The sequence below is a fragment of the Artemia franciscana genome, chromosome 10, assembly GCF_032884065.1.
Source record: "Artemia franciscana chromosome 10, ASM3288406v1, whole genome shotgun sequence".
In the NCBI taxonomy this organism is placed as follows: Eukaryota; Metazoa; Arthropoda; class Branchiopoda; order Anostraca; family Artemiidae; genus Artemia; species Artemia franciscana.
The window spans coordinates 27,438,516-27,458,726 of record NC_088872.1 but is presented as its reverse complement, the minus strand read 5'-3'; the positions used below and the strand labels follow the sequence as shown (position 1 = coordinate 27,458,726).

The 20,211-nt window shown below is 35.1% G+C and overlaps 1 protein-coding gene across 3 annotated transcripts in view; it reads right to left on the bottom strand.

The window, feature by feature from the left end:
• Window positions 1–1,162: 1,162 nt before the first annotated feature.
• The window catches only part of LOC136032009 (KICSTOR subunit 2-like), a 30,561-nt gene continuing 11,512 nt past the window's right edge, over window positions 1,163–20,211 (bottom strand). For 2 of the 3 annotated variants that reach the window (XM_065712077.1, XM_065712078.1), the window contains exons 2-8: window positions 19,694–19,833; window positions 18,874–19,014; window positions 15,858–15,996; window positions 12,606–12,787; window positions 10,025–10,187; window positions 7,008–7,109; window positions 1,163–1,378 (exon numbers count right to left, since the gene is read on the bottom strand). In XM_065712077.1, the coding sequence (XP_065568149.1) occupies window positions 1,217–1,378; window positions 7,008–7,109; window positions 10,025–10,187; window positions 12,606–12,787; window positions 15,858–15,996; window positions 18,874–19,014; window positions 19,694–19,833 (1,029 nt within the window). In that variant the 3' untranslated portion in view covers window positions 1,163–1,216. Of the gene's footprint in view, window positions 1,379–7,007; window positions 7,110–9,959; window positions 10,188–12,605; window positions 12,788–15,857; window positions 15,997–18,873; window positions 19,015–19,693; window positions 19,834–20,211 lie in introns of all 3 variants that reach the window. The other variant, XR_010618625.1, reaches the window with a different exon arrangement.

Genomic DNA, 20,211 nt, shown 5'->3' with positions numbered 1-20,211 from the left:
ATAAACCATTTATAGTTTAACATTGTTTCATTTTTTCACAATTCAAACTTTTTATTTTTTAACTTTAAATGGCCAAAGTTTAGTAATTTTGGCATACCTTAAGAAAATGAAGTAACTTTAAAGCTCATTACAGTGAAATCCATTCCCCCCATCTCAATGCAGGAAAAAGCAGCATACACATATTGTATGCATATATATATATATTTTATATACATATATTAATATAAAACATTATTGTACCACATATATCTTTACCTATTCAAAAATCATGAAACTGGAAAAATAACTCACCATAGGGGTTTGCAATACATAAGACCCCTTACCCTAAGGAAGAAACAAATCTAGGAACATATTATTGCGATTTCAACTCTCTTACCTCAATTTACGAAACTCGACAGGAGGAAGCCAGCATTCATGTCCGAAAATATCAGATATACCAATAATTGGCATATTACACATACCTTTAACTATTCAAAATTCATAAAATTGGTAAACTAACACACCAAACGGGTTCAAAATCGATAAAACCTTATAACTTATGGAAGAAACTAATATGTAGACAAACTATTGCGATTTCAACCTGCTTAGCTCGATTTAAAAAAAAAAAAAAACTAGACAAGAGACTGTCTGCATATATACACAAAAACACCAGATATACCAGTATATACCGTGCAACACATATTTTTATCTATTCATAAGCCGTAAAACTGGAAAACTAACTCACCAAAAGGATCAAAAATTCGTTAAACCCTCTAGCTTAAGGAAGAAACTAATCTGAAAACACGGTATTGCAATTCAGACCCTCTTAGCTAAATCATTTTCTAGAAACAAGAATTTTTGTCACTTCTTGTGTGAACAAGCATTGGAATTAAAGACATAGGATACGACAGATTTACTTTTTTCGGAATACATGTACCACTTAAAATGCAGTTCAGATGTTTGAGAGTCACAAGTCTCGGCGTAAAGCATAAAATTTTCCTCATTTTCTATTTAAAGTAATTTTAAGAAAAGTGGGGCTAAGCAAACACACCGTTAATAATCAAATATTAGGGGGTTTGAGCTGTATATGACTTGTGACTCTTGATATGGACATTCATAACACAAGCATAAGATCAATATGTGATTATATTAAAGATTCAAATGGGTATATTAAGAATAAACATTCATTAGACTTCTATATTTAAAAAATAAACCATCCACTATAAATACAAGATAATTATTTAAATCCTCTTAAACTGGAAAAAATCTTCGTACATCGGAGCTGGGAAGACAAATCAAACATGAAACTTGATACGAAGTTGTCCTTCTCAGATTTTCTACCATGAAATATCACCACTAAAACTATCTTCGGATCAACACGAATGAAGAAATAACTATTCTAAAAAAAGAAATCAATTAGAGATGACAGTACTGTGTCAATAACAAGGAACAGATATCAGATCTATAAGATTGACACTCTGCTTGGCAATACAGATCCCGGGATTTTATTCGAGCTGCCATAATTTGCCAAGCGATTTATTATTACACTTCATTTCTTTTTATTCTTTTAATATTTTTTGGGGCTGGGGTTTGAACTAACGTAGCAGGGTAAGTTAAAGGTTAAAGAAATTAATTTGCCCACCCTTCCCCCCAGTTAGTGTCGGCAGATTTTAAAGCTGCGTCAATTAACTCCTTAAAGTTGATGTTTCCTACAGCTGAGATAAAATGTTGGTTCTTTCAACCTGTTTCAGAACGTCTGAATTAAAGTTCCAGCGCTTGGGCTCCAGGAGCGGTACAGAAGTGATCCTGAGTTTTCTCTGCAGGTTTGGATGACACTATCTCTGGCATTTCTCCCTATCGGCGATGTTGTGTCAAATTTCCAAGACCTCCAGGGGGAGCCTGGCAGTGATTTTGCCGAGTTAACGGACTACTTCGAGGACACTTAGACAACCTCTAGGAGGAGCGTGGCAGTGATTTGGACTACATCGAGAACATCTATATAGTTTATCTAAGATGGAACTAAAGGGTAACTGCCCCTATTGCCTCCTGACCTATTGAATACCTACAATCGATGCACCCTGAGCCTCCCGTGCAGTGAGCTGGTGGAGCGCTGGCACTCTCTGATGCTGTCATTAACTGTCACCATTTGAACTACTGGAAGTTCTTGGAAATCCTGAAACGCGAACAGGGCTACACGAGTACCATTGTCACTCAGTTAGCCTTTGGATTACCCCCCATTCCAAGAAAATGTATGTCTGTCTTAATCTTGGGATTTCAAGGATATGCAAATATATGACCCACAGGCCCCCTAGCCATTTTTGAAAGCCATCGCCTATAATATTAGTAGTTGGTTCTTTTATTTCGCACATTAACCAATATTTTTCTTAACAACGGTGTTTGATGGACTTTTGAAAACCTTATTCATTTAAACTTTTTTTGTACTTAATTGGTTTAAGAAGTTCTATACATTTTAGATTTACTTGGTCCTGAAGAGTTTGACTCCATGGTATTTAAATAAGAAGAAAATAAAAAAAGAAAGCCCCTGAACGGCACTTCAGACGGGAAAACCTTCTCATGTACCATAGTTGTCGATATCAGACCAAATCCATGAAAAGTAAATACTCGTACTTCTTAGTCCCAGTCTGTTATTTCTGTCCACTTGAATATTTCAAAATTTCCTCTTTTGTTTATTGTTTTTATACATCACACTCTCCCTTTGGCGACTCGATTTTGCGTTTGGGAAAATTTTCTGCGATGGAGGAAATACTTGGGGGGAAATCCTAAAGGGGATTTTCTATGGAAAATTTTCTGGGGAATTCAAGCTCTAGCACCTTATTTGGCATGTTTAATGAACTAGAATCAAACATTCCTTAAGGTTTTCAACGCTCTTATTTGTTATATTTACAACCTTAAACATTTTGTACTTAATTGGATTAAGATATTAAACACAACGATTGAATTTCAGAGAGGGCAGAACATAAGAGCAGTAACAATATTCTAAGCTTTACACAGGACCACTGTATCTTTTTCGTGGTAAGAATGGTAAAAACCACACAATAAACTTAACTGATGTTTATAAAATCGCGTTTAAACATTGCAAAAGTCTAAAAAAAACACCTTTGTAGGTGTTTATCTGTGTAACGTCTTTATTACGCGGCTTTTCTTTTTTTCTAAGTGTAGAATTGATTTAGAATACTACAAGATGTTTCACTTTATATACATATATATTTTTGGTATTATTTTACACGCAGAGAGACAGAATTGAAATTAAAGTTTCGTCAAGTAATTACTCCCAATGATAAGCTCTTTCAGACGACACATGTAATTATTTAATGACATATGACACCCTGAGCTTTTCGGGAATTTTCACAACAGCATTAGAGAGAGTGTGGGAGATATAAAGAAGGAAATATATCAAGGGAATAAAAATGAAGCTTGATATTAAGACTAGTTAAAATGATTCGATTTTTTGTCGGTGTATCCTTCAATGGTATCCCTTTTCTACTTTTAAGCAGAGCCCTATCCCGGTTTAATATTGGAGTCAATAACCCCTTCTTTAGGTCCTTTGGATACAATAAGAGCCCCATCACAAAGTTCTTTTCGAGTTGCTAGTCCCTTGTATCCAGCTAAAAACTTCTACGGAGAGTCTTAGCATTTTCCGGAAACAATATATTCTCGGTGAAACCAATCAATTAATACAACAAGAGCCCTATACATATGATGTTATCTCAATTTCCGGTTGATAGGGAAATTTCTGGAAGCATTATTATCCGAGTTTCGATTACCAAGTATGTTGTTCAATAACTGAAGCGAGTTAGATTGCAGACGCTAACCCCTCCTATAGGTCCTTTGGGTACAACAAGAGTCATATTTCAATGTGCTATTGGAGTTGCTAGTCCCTTATATCCAGCTAAAAACTTCTAAGGAGAGTCTTAGCATTTTTGGAAACAATATATTCTCGGTGAAACCCTTCAATTGATACAACAAGAGCCCTATACATATGGTGTTTCAATTTCTTGTTGATAGGAAAATTCCTGGAGGCATTATTATCTGAGTTTCGTTTGCCTAGTATGTTGTTCAATAGTTGAAGTGACATGATGTCTAATAAACGAATTCATTAACCGAAGTGAATGTTGTTCAATAATAGAAGTGAATGTTGTTCAATAATAGAAGTGAATGTTGTTCAATAATTGAAGTGAGTTTGAGGTGACATGAGGTCTAATAAACGAAGCTTTCATATGGATTTTACTATAAAATGGGAAGGGATCTTTTTGCAATATAATCGTATCGAGTCGATTATTGGTTATTAATAATTGATTATGACTAAAACCAGCGAGGTATAACTTTTGTAATGTAATGGACCTGATCACATCTGTTTTCCGGTAACGGGCTTGCACATGAGTTTGGGTCCCCACATTGCCATCCAGGACCCAACGTCTCCCACCAGGGCCCCGATTCCCCCTCCAAGGCCCCAAGATCCGTTCAGATTTGCCAGATCTGTTGATTTCGAATTAAAATTAAGTAGTTGTGGGCATAAAGCCAGGACTAATTGTGGAAAAAGTCAAGACAGATAGTCTAAATGAGTGAGACGCAAATCTGGCATAAGCCCTTTTAAGGATTGTATAAAAATGATATCCGATCAATTGTTGATAGATATGTCTATCTATCATCCGTCCATACGTCATCCCTCTGGCAGAACTAAGGTTGATAGTCATAGAACTAAGGGATGAAAGATCAGATTGATTTTGAATTAAAATTAAGGGGTTGTAGGCATCAAGCCATGGGTAATATTAGAAAACGCCAAGACAGATAGTCCAAGTGAGTGAGAGGGCAAATCTAGTATAAGGCATTTTTATACTGAGTCACCAATTAAAAGATTTGGAACTTACCAATTAGCTGAGTTTTCTTATGCAGAGGTCATTTTCAGTCACCAATTAAAATGACTTGGAATTTACCAAGTAGTTGATTTTTTTTTCTATGCAAAAGTGCTTTTATTAATTTTCGATATTCAGTAACCAATTAAAAGACTTAGAATTTACCTAATAGCTGAGTTTGATCTATAATAATGCTTTTTTTTTATTAATTTTTGATACTCAGTCACCAATGAAAGGACTTGGAATTTATCAAGTAGCTAAGTTTGTTCTATGTAAAAGTTTTTCATTAATTTTTGATACTCAGTCACCAATTAGAGGACTTGGAATTTACCAAGTAGCTGAGTTTGTTCTATGCATAAATGCATTTTTAATAATTTTTATACTCAGGGTACGTTCCATAATTCAACCTTCGTTCTAGCATTTAACATTGTCTAAATTGAAAAAAAAATCCCAAAATAATAGTAGGTTCCAAAACAAAATCTAAGTTCAAAAAACCTAAGTATAAAAAAATCCCAAAATAACTGAAAGTCCAAAAAAAAGAATCGTTACGATGTAGTGACGCTTAACACCAGTTGGCCAGCGCCCCAGAAACAATAAATTTTTAAGATACCACATCATTCTTGAAATTTTCTAACACATGCCAAGGAATTTTAGGAAATTGGCCCGCTTGTATTCATTGTATCGTTTCATCGAAAACATGATGGATTACGCAATACCAGATAACATATCATTCTTGAAGTTCTCAGAAACATGCCAAGAAATTCTTGGAGATCATGATGTGGGCCCACTTATATTTGTTGTATTGTTTCACCGACAACATGGATGATTAAGCAATACCAGATAAGGCATTAATCTTGGAAATCATACAATTCTCGGAAACCAGTTTGCTTGTTTTTGGAATGATGCTAAAAAAGGGTGCCGGGAAACAAAAAAAAATTGTAGCATTTACCAAAAATCCAACTCAATTGAGAAAATTGATTGCGTAGTTAACTTGTTACGATATTGTGACGCTTAACATCAGTTGGCCAGCGTCCCAGACACAATACATTGATTTCCTTACAATGTATTTCTAAGAACTTCAATGTGATTTTAAAACATGGAAAAAAGTTGAAAAATCTGTAACAAAAAGTTGGGGGGAGCAAAAACTGGGAAGGGTCATTGGGGCCCCGGAGGGAACCTGGGGCCCTGGTGGGGACTTGGGGTCCTGGTGGGGGACATTGGGTCCTATATGGGAGTGTGGAGACCCAAAATCATGCGCAATTGCGATACTGGAAAAAAGATGTGCACAGGTCCATTACATTCTAAAAATGTTTCCTGGCCGGTTGTAATCATAATCAATTATCAATAATTGGCTCGATACCATTATAGTAAAAAAGATCGTTTCCAATTGTATAGTAAAATCATATCAAAACTTCGTTAATTAGACATCATGTCTCTTCAAACTCACTTCAATTATTGAACAGCATACTAGGCAAACGAGACTTAGATAATAATTCTTCCAGAAATTTCCTTATCAACCAGAAATTGAAAAACCACATGTATAGTGCTCTTGTTGCATTAATTCAATGGTTTCATCGAGAATTTATTGTTTCCAGAAAATGCCAAGACTCTTGTTAGAAGTTTTTAGCAGTACACAAGGAACTAGCAACTCTAATAGCATATTGGGATATGGTTCTTGTTGTATCCAAAGGGTCTATAGGAGGGGTTAGCGACTCCAATAGTACATCGGGATAGGGCTCTGCTTAAAAGCAGAGTAGGGATACTAGTTCCTTTTCTCTTTTTCCGACTTTTCTTCAATTTGAATAGTTTCATTTTCATTACAACACAGACGATTTTCAACCAATGGAAAATTTTGATCCTAGCTCTGCTTTCTTTTTTTTTGAAAAAGGACAAAAAGAATTTCTACATTTAAAATGTTTACTTTAATTCAAATAACTCACAAGGAGGCCGATTCAGTTCTTGTGTCCTTCTATTGTCATAATAAATTAGAGGTGCAGATATACATAAACATTATCTTCAAATGAAAATGCCTTTTCTAGTTGCGGTAAAGTGCAATAAATAAAATTTTTCGATGAATTTTGTCCAGCTGTTTTCTCCCCTCACTGAAAAAAGGATACGAAAAGAAAATATACAAATGAAAGAGCCGTCACTTACTTTGTTATCAGACAGAGGTATAATTCTATCGTAACTCATAGAGGAAGATGGTTTGGAAGCAAGTCCTGAGTTCAGTATGTCCAATTGAGAGATATCTGGTTTCTAGAAAGAGAAATTAAACAGAAGAAAAATAAATGTCGATGTCATTCATTCATTTTGAATTCATTTTGAATTCATTTTGAAATTTCATTCAATGAAGATATCATTTATGCGCAGAAAAAAAAAGAAGTTTAGATTGTAATTACGGCAACCGTCGTATGCAGGCCGATAATGAAGTTCAAAAAAAGAAATAAAGAATTAACGTAAGTTTGTCAGTAGAAATACTTAAAAATGAACGGAAGAAACCTATCTTCTTACACTATTAAATTTACCATCTTACAAATTTGAAGTATTTGAAAATATTGAATCAGGAAGATGCGCATAACTTCTCTCTGGGCAGGGCGTATTTTAGTAAAAATAAAAAAGAGAAAAAAGTCAAATGATAGTACCAATCAAGAACATGGGCTAGAAATGAAAATGAATTTGACGGTTTTTCATCTGTTTTTTTTTTTCAGGTATTATGACCAGGGTTTATGATTACTTGTGATTTTTGGCGCTGTATTTACAGTAAAAACGTCTAATGTTTTACATTAATTTCAATCATTATTTCCCAACATTTTTTTACTCCGTGCTTGATATTGACAAATGTACAACTTAATACATCTAAGAAGCAGTGTCGGGCGATATTAGATGTCGCACTTAATACTGATATCGAATATCAAAACTTAAATATCGATATCGAAAACGATACTATTTCGCCTTTTTCTGGTATCGACCGGTGAAGGTCCAGCAGAAAATATCCAACAAAGAAAATTGTTTCGCAAATGGCCGAAAACAAGAATATTGTATTTAATCCACAGACTCAGATATGCCGATATATAGCACACAGCTGTATCCATAAGTTGCAAAGGCCTATTCTCAAATTACTTTTAGTGTGGGTGGGCTCTCAAATGTTGCTGAGAACTTTCAAAAGTCTTGGCTGCACGAAATATCTTCTAGGCTTATAGGCCTTGCTCAGATCACACTCTAGGTTAGGTCATGATTGCCGCATACCTCCATTCACTTTTCTAGAAATTGTGTATTATCTATGACAACCATCTCCGAGTTGAGAATAAAATAGCAAGTGACGTGGATTGGGCATTACTCGAATCTTTAGCAACATATGCAAGTACCGATTCAGCCACTACAAAATCAAGCCAGTTTGTGGGGAGTGTATGATGGAGTTTCAGTAGTCCATGCACAGTAAGCCTGGTCAGCAGCTGCATCTATCACGGCTATCCAGATTTTCAGTGGTTCTATGAAAACAGATCTATTCATGACGTGGAGGTCTTGTAATGTGGGTCTCAGAAATACCAATACGAAATTGTTATAATATTATTGTTCATGCCCGCCACCAATGTCCTTTTTGAACGTGGTTTCTAAGCCTTATCAAGTTAATCAAATAGTTTGTGGTAACAAATGAAAGTAAGGGGCAGTAGTGGTGGGAGATGGGTACAGACTTCACACCCTTATTTGGGCACTAAAGCCTGTAAATACTACAGACAGAACATCTTGTAAAGGGATCTATAGGTCGCCTATACTACAGATGCCACACCTGAGGCTAGTCCTATCAAATGCCAGATGAAAGTATAGAGGGTGCATCTATTTTTACATATTTTCATGAGAATCTCATTGACATATATCTATGAGGCCCTAGCAACCAGCCATAGTAACCAGATCCAATAAAAGGCTGATTTTTTGAATGCCCAGCACATTCCGTCCTTTCCTGAGCTTTTTTCCAGATTAACATAAAATGGTCACCAATAATGGTAGAGTATAACTTTGAGACATCGTGGGAAGATACCACTCAATGTCAATAGCATATTGTATGATCAGCAACATCTGATGATACACCGCTCTTGCTAGTCTATCTCCATTTCTTTTAATTAACTTCAACCAAATCTAAACATCAAAATAGACCTACGCAGCTATAAAGAAAATAGGGCTATATCCCCTTTCAGAATCTGTGAATGAGCAGTCTGACATAGACTAAACACTCTTTTATAGTACTGAAGCTGGAGAGACTCAAACTGCTGTGCCGCTTCTCCACCCCAAATCTCTGCTCCACATTCTACCACTGCTAAACTTTTGCATTAAATATACTAATTTTTAGGTTTTTAATTCCCATCATCGCTGGGTTTGTAAGTATTATAGACATGGCAACTTTACCTCTATTACTTCATCAGCATGACTCTTCAAATTTCCATTTTCCGATAAAACATATCGGATATATATGTTTCCTATTTCCACTACCTACCGTATAGCAAAATTTCGGTTAAAATCAGTTCTAATCGAATTAACGATAATTTGTCTACATTTTACCAAAATAGTGTTTATTTAGTTGTAGTGTAACACTTTTTGGTTCTTTTCTACTTACAAATTTGATCAGAATAAACCTTTGCCAGATGCTTTACAAGGGGAAAGTCTATACACGTAAAACATATCAAAATAGCACGCCCGTGCTGTTCTGCATTAGAAGTTCAGTCGTATTTGTGGAGAGACCTAGCTAGAGGGTGATAAGGGTTCTTATAGTAGGCTCTTACCATTTAGCACATTTGCAGATGCATATTCACTGTATAGCAGGTAGAGGACGGGGATAGAATAGGGCCAGAAATATTCTAGTATTTTTGCTCTATCTCCCAAGACCACCAAACATTGTATAATGTGGCAAAACAACGACATACTTTTTGGCTACACAACGTAGTTTTTACAACTTTATTCAATTCAAAACTTTAGTTTCGAAAATGAGCTGTTCCTGGCTAAATGATCGAAATTATTTCTTTTATAAGATTTACAAAAATGGAAATATACTAATAAAAAAAGATTTTGTGCAGAAAAAAAGAAAATTAGATGCATGCCAAGAACTTGACTTACTTCTAATGTATATAGGTAACTTGAAATGCTGGGGGTTGAAAATGATTATTTGAATAATATCTAACCTCTGGATAATAGAATATTAAGGGGTTTGTTTCTAACACATCAATTTCTTCTTTTCTCCAAATTGGGAGCCTATAGCCAAGACCTGGAAAGTCCCTTACTTCAGTGAGATCATAGATAAGCGCCACACATGAAGCCTCATATTTCTTCTGAAACGAGTGAATCCTACAAAGAAAGAAAACTAAATGTCAAACCAAATTGAAAGAGATCCCCCATTAGAACCAAAACTATGATAATTGTGCCACTTTCGTTAATCCCTTATATTCTGGGAAAAAATATGACAGTTAAGTTTCTTCATACATTCAGTTGAATGATTTCAAATGCATAAGAGATCCAGAATCAAATTGCCATACGAAAATGAGTATGACAAATGATAATAAAGGTTTTTTGAAAAATTAAGTGTAATATGGACTTAGTAAAATTATGGACCAAGGCTCATAGTATCATTTATAAATTTAGTATGAAAATAAACCCACATTTTTCAAAACTGATAAAGAAGGAAACAATTAAACAGAAACTTTAGTGGTGATGAGTGTTTCCAATGGTTAACACCAAACCAAGATTTTGAGCACCCAATTAAAGTTGATACAATAGAACCTTCAACTTCAACTATAGTAACTCTTGGCATTAGTTAGCTGTCAAGTTTCGGGATTCAGCAACACCCTACACAAGGGTGGGCAGAAAGAGGGCTAGAGTTTCATTCCCACGTGATTTGGTCCAATCCATATTTAAAGGAGTAGGGGGATGTAGGGCCTGTAAGTTTTCTTAGCCAAGGAGAAGGTCTTCACGCAGCCAATATAAGATGAAAAGCACACATCTACTTGTATTTTACCACAGATCGGGAGGGGTAACCTGAAACCAGATAAGCTTTACCCTCAGTTTACTCAGGGCAACTTAGTCTCGTTATCAAATCACTTTGGCCAAAAATGATTTAAAAAATTCGTCTTCCCAACAAAATATCATTGCTCCTAGTTCTTTTTTTATTATTATTTTGATCATTAGCGGTACAGGTCATTTAGCCACTTAAAGATCTAAGCTTCACTATTCAGACTGATTACACGAGAATTATATTCCCACTTGGTTATCATAATATTTTATCATAAAAATTCGCTTCTCTGTCGTAAAAATAAGCTGTTAAAATGCATCCAAGGGGACAGGGAATCGGGCCTCCACTCCGAACCTCTCTACTAAAAAAAACCTTTAGCTCCTTGATTTCGTATAGCCAAAAAGCAATGCTCCTTTTAAACACCACTTAAACTGAGTACCCTTCCCCCCCAAAAAATAGAGGAAAAGATTTCGGGAAACAACAGTTGTTCAAAATCAAACCCATTCTCTGAAAATGGAGTATTTAGGCCAAACGAAAAATGGATTGATGACATATTCAACATGCCCAGATATCTCCTTTTTTTAAGTCGGGATAAAGGCATTTATGATCAACTTCCACGCAATCTATTCAAACCATAATTACTCTAAACCTGCAGTTACAAGGAATGTATTTTTATTTTTTGCGACAAACATTAGCCAAATTACAATAAAAGCTCGCTCTGTTCCTGGATACAAGCACAAGGAATACGAGTTTCAATCCAATCAAGATAAAGAAGTTTTGGGCCCATTTTAAGGTGACTCCTACGCCTAATTAAACTTATTTTTGCATATTTAGGTCCCGGATTACTGAATTCCAGATATAACCTTTAAGCCGGTAGAAAAAACCTTTTTTTTGGGGGGGGGGCCGTTTTCGCGTGAAGAGATATTTTTTTATTATCGTTTTGCACATTGGGCTCTTTTGGCCCATTATCGCAGGGAGGGTGTGCGTGCCCCCAACCTAAATTTTTTAGCCTTTGGACTTAAGGATTTAAGTTTCAAGCCGCTAAAAGAAACAAACAAGTTTTGTAGCCTTTTTAGTGACCTATTTTCAGGCGAACTAATACATTTTTTTGTGTGTCAGGGTTCGTCTGGCCTATCATAAGTAGAGTACGATTTGGTTTATACCTTAGGAATAGCTACAAATCTTTTTTTTTTCTTATTCGTATGGTGAAGCATATTTTCATTCTTTTTCAACCCTGAATCTTTTTTTATAGTCCCCCTTTTTGATCGTTTTCCCTTTCCCCTCGTTATACTGACTATTTAGGATAATATCATCAAATTTCAGTTGTTTCTTCAAAATTTCTCTCTTCGACAGAATGGTCAAAAGAAAAGAATGTGTGCTACAAAAAAACAAAAATGGTCGAAAGCAATGCAATACCATCATATGGGTACAGTGATATCTCAAATACTATGCTGGACATATATTAAAATATGTATCTTGGATACCCAATAGGTTACAAAATACAAATGATAGCTTTCTTTCCAGATTCCCTAATCTGATTCACCGCATGCTAAACTCAGCTCATTTTCTTTAGCATTATGGAAACAGTAAGTTTTCAATCTTGTTTATGCTAATCTATGCATACTTATGTTATTTCACTTAATCCCCAGTAGGATTTACATAAGTTTTGAGATAGTTTTCATACACTTATTTTGGATGATGAAACCTCACCATCATCCTAAAATGGTACATTGAAACCGTGAAAATCTTTAACTTACATGTAGATATAGTCAATCGAGTGTCTTCCGCATAGCACACGCATCTCGCTAACACTTGAGTTTTCTAATAAGACATTATAAAAGTATAAAGAAAATTTGGCAACCAGTGTAGATTTCCATCTATTCAGCCATTGAAGATTAGGACATATGGGTTGTGGTTTCGAAAAGAAAAGCTTCCTCGTCTGAAAAGAAAACTGTTTAGTTCAAAGCTGAAAAAATATCATTGCGCCTACAGCGAAAGTGGATTCTGAATATGATATAAAAACGAGAAGAAATAAAATAATTTAAAAATAAGTTTTTTCGGACGAAAGTAAAGAGCAACATAGTCAATCGAGTGTCTTCCGCACAGCACTAGCATCCACGCTAACCCTTGTGTTTTCTAATAAGAAATTATAAAAGTACAAAGAAAATTTGGCAACCAATGTAGATTTCCATTTATTCAGCCATCGAAGACTAGGACATATGGGTTGCGGTTTCGAAAAGAAAAGTTTTCTTGTCTGAAAAGAAAACTGTTTAATCCAAAGCTGAAAAATGTTATTGTACCTAAAGTAAAAGCAGATTTTGAACATAATTATAAAAAGAACGCGTTTTTCTTAACTGAAAGTCAGGAGCGACATTAAAACTTAAAACGAACAGAAATTATTCCACATATGAAAGGGGCTGTCCCCTCCTCAACACTCCACTCTTTACGCTAAAGTTTGACTCTGTCACATTTCTACTTTTTAAAACAATAAAAAAAAATTAGCATAAAAAGCGGGGACAGCCCCTTCCATAGACGGAATAATTTCTGTCGTTTTAAGTTTTAATGTCGCTCCGTACTTTCAGTACAAAAAAAAAAAACTTGTTTTTTATATATTTAATTCTGAATTCTGAATTTGTTTGAATTAATAAAGGTTTTGAATTTGGCTCAATGTACATGAATAATTAAAACAAAACTTGCATACTAATTTTACTTTTTTTGAAACTAATAATAACCTTACAATAACCTACGTTTGATTTTTGTTTCAGTTGTTTAAGAATAACTCCTGAATCCCAAAGGCTATTTAATTAGAATTACAGGCTCTTTTTAAAGTTAAAAAAGAAACTTTTGCGAAAGAGCGAGCTACTGAGGAGAGGCAACCCATCTCTTGTACGTAATATTTTCTGTTCGTTTTAAGTTTTAATGTTGCTTCTTACTTTCACTTGAAAAAACTTGTTTTTTATTTAATGCTGATCGTTTTTTAAATAACGTTGGGCCCAAGTCCTTCCCCCAACTTCTTAAATACGGGTATTACAGTTCTTTCCCCTCGTGATCGTTCCAAAATCATTTAGGGATGATTTCAATTGAAAAAAGTGTCATAAACAAAAAGCCGATAAGTAAATATATCAAGCTTAGCAGTTGATTTGCACTGTAGTTGGTTGACAAATTATGAGGTTGCTGATCACAAATCTGAGGCTAACCTGTATGTCGTATATCCAATCCACTAAATACGCACTTAAAATATATTGTTTGATTTTTGCCTTGGTTGATATTTAAAGATTTCTGATCAAGCTAATATTGAAATATTAAAGTCAAAAATAAGTAATGATAAATACACAATACAATCGCATTTCAAAAATACGATTTTCAAAAACCTAGTACGCATGACCAAAGTAAGTGTGAAATGAACTCTTTAACCTGTTCCTTTTTTATTTAACTTCTGATCATTCTAAAAATAGTGCCGGAAATCCAGGCTCAATGAAAAGACCCTCCTACGTACCCCCACCCCGAATTTTTTTTTTGTACACTTCACGATAACGAATACTAGCTGTAAACAATTGGTATAGTTCATAGCTTGCAGGCCTTCCCCCCGGGGACTGTGGGGGGTCAAGTCATCCTCAAAGACATTGTTATTAGGTCTTTTGACTATGTTGAAAAGGATGGCTATTTCAAAATTCTGATGGAGCAATTTTGTTAAAAAAGGGGCGTGGGAGGGAGGCTAGCTGCCCTTCAAGATTTTTAGTCACTTAAAAATGGCACTAAAACTTTTTATTTTCGATCAAATGAGCCCTCTACAAAAAAGGAAAAAAAGAACGAAAAATCAACACACATCCGTGATCCTCCTTCTGGCAAAAAACGCAAAATTCCATACTTTTGTATATATGAGCTTGAAACCTCTGCCATTGAGTTCTCTGATATGCTGAACCTGGAGGTGGGATTTTCATTAAGATCACTAGCTGTTTTGGGGAGTTCCCCCTTTTTAAAAATTTGGTAAACTTTCCCAGACTCGTAACTTTTGATGGGTAAAATTAAACTTGATCAATTTTACATATTTTGAATAGAATCGAAAAATCGGTTCTTTTGGTGTATCTATTGTTATCAGGACTCTGTTTCTTAGAGTTTTGGTTACTATTGAGCTGCATCGCTCCTTACTTACAGTTCGTTACCATAAACTGTTTTGATATAATTATTTTGGAAGGTTAAAAAACTTACCGAAACATCGATTGGATTCGTTCGAAGCAATCAGTTAATTTGTTATATGAATAACTAATTCAAACTTAAAATGAACGGAAATTACCAAAAATGAGAGTGGGGTTTCAGTCCCCTTCTATTTCAATTAAGATTAAATTGTCACCTGGACGTTAACCAAAAGAGAAAAAAAAAGAAAATCAGAATATTAATAAATTTTCAAGAAAAAAAATTATCAACACAAATAACATTTGACAATTACTTTAGCAGTATTATTTGCAAAATAATCTTATTTCCATCACTGTTTTCTTCCTTTTAAATGGATTCCTTTTAAGTCATAGTCAACGCAATAGTGCTGACTTAATAATGAGGTTTTCGGCCAATGCTATATTTTCAGCGTCATTATGCAGCGGATGGAAAAAATCATTTGGTCACAAATTAGCGCACATATCAAGTGCCAAAGCCAATCGAGAGCAGCATGATACCCTATGTGTCCTTGGAAACCCCTGTTGTCCAATTTGATACGGTATTAAAATCCGATATAGCTAGTTTAATCAAATGGTTCGAATATTTGAAGATCTTGCCTACAGAGCTGACATGATACGTGCAATTCCAGAAGAAAGCACCCCAAATCTTATCAATCAGCCCTATTCCAATTTTTTATTGATTTTTTTTTCTGTTTTTGTGAGCTTGTCTTACAAGTTCACAATACTAGTGTGTATTAAATTCATATTATTAATAACATTCATATTATTAATAACATGAGTACATTTTTATAGATTTTCTAAGGTAAATAAAGGTTATTTAATTTTGATAATATTTACCTCTCTTCCCTGAATCATTAAATTCCATTCATCTAATTTAACTTTAGCTTCTTGTAAAGCAATGACAGATGGATAGAATTGCCATTTCTGGATGTCAAGGTGAGCTCTCAATAGTTTTTGAAGGGCTTCTGTTTCAAGACTGAAAACAATCAGAACATAAACAAAATTATTGTTGCCAAGATAATAACAACCCGGTAAAGACCAGTTCTTGTCCAGCAGCATTTCTTATTGCTGTCATTGAGCGACAGCTTTACAAAATAGGCTTTTCTTGATACTTATTATAAAAACGCTTTCCAAAAAAGTCTTTTTCATAGAAATGACCCATCTTGGAACCAAAACGATCAGAAATAAAGTCATGCAATAGTTCAAACTTATAACGAATAGGAATTCCTAAGAATGAACAAATAAAACCTAAGCAAACAGAAATTCAAATGGATTCAAATCATGGATAAAAAGCAAAGCTTTCTAAAGCAAAGCTGCGCGTATCGTGGCTGCAGACGTCTGTTAAAAGTGATTGAGTGCTTTCTTTCTGGCCGTTTCTTCCGGCTTGTCCTCGATGGATTCAATTCCAGTGAATAACCAATAAAGGCTGACAAACCCCAGGATAGTATCTTGGGACCTACGTTTTCCCCTATCTAAATAAATAACATCTGAGACACCATTACAAGCCCTCTGCATCACTTTGCTGACGAACCCATGACACACTTGGCCGTCCCAAAACCCGGAGAGTCAAGTTAAGCCTCCCTAAGCCTACAGACAGATCTTTTTTTTTAAAACAGAAAAGTGGTCTGATGCATGGATGCTTTATTACAATGCATCAAAGCAAAAAAAGCTGCTGATCTCCCCATCGAGAAGGCCATGCACACAGCCCAACTTCATCTTCAAGAAGGAAGCTATAAAGAGAGTTGAAGAGCTTCACCTCCTGGGAGTTATGGATCACATAGGGGGGAAATGGGCAAGTAAGAGGGACTTGTTGCCCCTCCCTTCCCCACATTACTTTACCCGTACAAGTAGAACAAAAAACTTCAATTCAATTATCGATTGACTGAGCCGCCTTTCAAGTTTCCATTACTACAGCTTCCATACAAAGTGTTCCAGGGAAAAATTTACAGGGGAGCCAAGTGGATATTTACTAAGGCAGCGTTTTAACGTTTACCTTTGATAATTTAATGCTGTCAATTTTCAAGAAAAAAAGCAAAAAAGAACAAGAGTTTCTCTCAAGGACTTCGCTCTATAAATTAAGAAATGATTAAGAAACAAGGTATTCAAAAGTCAGAGTCCATGAGTTTCAAGAAAGAGAAAAAAGTAGTATCATCACGACTGAAGTATTGGTTCAATAAAATTCATCACACAAGATTAGTTGAAACTTTAAAAGCCAATTTAAAACATTAAAATTTAAGGAACTAAGTAAGACAGTGGCAGAAACAACTGTGCACATTAGTTTTAATTTCACATCATCTACGATAAATGCTTAGAGGTAACACAAGTATGGACAAACTTCACAGGAATACAGTAAATAGCAGGGGCGTAGCTCCAGCATTTTATTGGACGGGGGGCAAGAGGGGCTCCACATATGGATAGACAATACGCATGGGCTATCCTTCAGGGGAAAGCAGTTGTGGTTCTGGCATCTTCAATTCGCTTATACTTGCTGTAAGTATTAAGCATTATTATTTAAGTATTACAGAAAGTAAGTAACTTACGACCACTACTTTGTTTAATAAAGATAAAATTTCAAAAACTGCAAACTGTTTAAAAATGTTAGTTCACTTATTTCAAAGTCGCACCCCTAAAATTTCTGCACCCGTGGCGAATGCTCCCTTAACCCCCTCCTCTAATATCACCTGTGGAGAAGGGGGTATTGGAAAACTTGTGAAAAAAAAAATAGAATAGCCAAGACGCATCCGTGTTTTTTCGCAATTGAAAGACGCAAGAGTCCAGGGCGCAAGAATAGGTTTGAAGATTGACGTTAGTAGGACCAAGTCGTTTAGAATTGGAATATGAGGGGGAGATGTTAGGTAACGAGAAAAACGATCAGGGGGATAGCTTCACTAGCCAATACGCATCTGTCTTTTTTCGCAATTGAAAGACGCAAGAGTCCATGGCCGAGGAATAGGTTTGAAGATTGATGTTAGCAGGACTAAGTCGTTTAGACTTTTAATATGAGGGGGAGATGTTAGGTAACGAGAAAAACGATCAAAGGGATAGCTCCACTCACTATGTAGAAAGTAGAATAGCTAGGGCATAGAGTGTTTTACTTACAGTTGAAAAAAACTCTGGAAGCGTGAGCGCTTCAAAAAGCTGAAGAAAAAAACGTAAATGTTTTCCAGGGGAATTGTCAAAGGACAATTTTTGATACTCGTTTGACAGATCGTATATCATTAAGCTTCGCAAAAAAGTGCGACTTGGTTCCATTTTCTAGAGCTATAATGAAAGAAAGGTTGAGATGAGTAGCCATGTTTCATGATAAAGAATGATAGATTGTCAAAGATTGTGCTTTTTGACCGTTTATTTGGGGCCAAACGAAAAGCAGGTCGTTCCTGAATGGGATAAGAATATATCATTAGAAAGAATTTGAAAGACACTGGGAGGAATTAGTGGGAGAGGTAAAAAAATAAGCTTCGGATAAATGCAGTAGAGGGGGAGAAGGCACAGCTATGCTTTCCTTTCACGGCTTAGTGCTGCAATGAGTTATTATTGTTAATAGTAGCAGTAGAAATTATCCTCCCTGTAGCCCCCCCCCACTTAGGCATGTCTCTTTAAAGAGAAAGCCAAATTGTTTCAAATTCAAAACATAACTATGTAGAGAGTAAGTTGTTCTAATTTTTTTGTCATCAATTACTATCAAAGGAATAAAATTTCATCTTATATTCTAAAACTAATCAAATTAAGTAGCATCAAACAGCCTTGGCTTTTTCCAGGGTCAGTACTTATTTAAAGTACTAGATTATCAGTTAATGTTGCTTATCAGAATGTGATGTACAACCATATACACTAAATTTTATTCATCACTTACCTAAAAACAGCTTTAACTTGAGTGAGAATAGGATGATAAAACTTGGACACATTGGTTTCACATATGTCACTTATGACTGGTAGCAAATCTTCTACTTTGGCTCCACTCTTAGATGATGCGATTCCTGCTAGTTTATCATAGCTGAAATTTCAGAGCTAAGGAAAACGTTGGAGGAGAACAAAAACAAAATACTGAAATAAGAAGTAGAATGACAGAATTTTGATTTTCAGATTTCGAGAATGCAAATAAGCAAAAAAAAATTTCTTTTATCATAATTGAGAATACTTGGGTCTAACTTAGTTGTTTATTAGCAAAGGTCACAGTTTAAGCTGCTTTTGGTATTCAGAGTTTTAATCATGTCGGGTTATGTAAAATAGTCATAAGTGTTCATCATTTACTTTCAATTCTGGAAATAATGACAATTTCTAAAGTGACAAACTCAGTTCATTAAGATAGATTCATTGAATAATATAATTTAAACAGTAGAATTAATATACTTTTTTTCTTACTAATACCATACAGTAGTAAATAATAATAAGAGCCATAAATGAATGAGTTACATAGTTTCAATAGCGAAAAAAACTTTCAGAAAAGGAAAGAACGTTATTAAAATCCCAACAGACATTATTTTGTTTAAGGATGGAAGCTAAGAAGGTTGTACAAGAAGCCAAGAAGCCTACAACAACTACTATAGTTTTAGTTGCGGCTGTATTTCTTTCCTTTTTGGATAAATTATACGAGGTTATTTTGACACCTTTTTTCACATAGTCTTAGTTGACAGCTCTAAAATTCCCACGAGGCCTTGGGTCATAAAGGATACAATTCAAGTAGATCAACCCGAGCAGCACAAAAATGACTCAGTTGACCAGACAGGTGAGAAAGAAAAGAACCATCATTATGTAAGCCATCAATTCTTCTAAAATCATCACGCAACGTTTCATAGGTAGTCTTAAGTGTGCTCTGGAAAAAATAATAATGAAACCACAGATATGGACATCTTGAATCCTTTGGAGACGGGAGAGGGGGAAAAGAGATCATAGAATTTTTCTTACATGTATAAAAATTACAATAAATGCCCTTTTAAGCCCCAGATTTTACATTTTCTGTGTTTATGGGGAAAAGGGGAGTGGACTTACTATTCTCTCAGTTCTTTGATTGTATGTCTGAAAATATAAAAGTTATAAGTCATAAATTTTGAAATTTCTTTATGACTTTGAAATCATATACACTCTGAGGCTATGGTGGTCAGCCCTATACAGAGGGGAGGAGGTGAGAGGATCTACTAAAGAAATGCTTAACCAACTCTTTTCAGAAAATATATGCCTAAGAATTATAGGT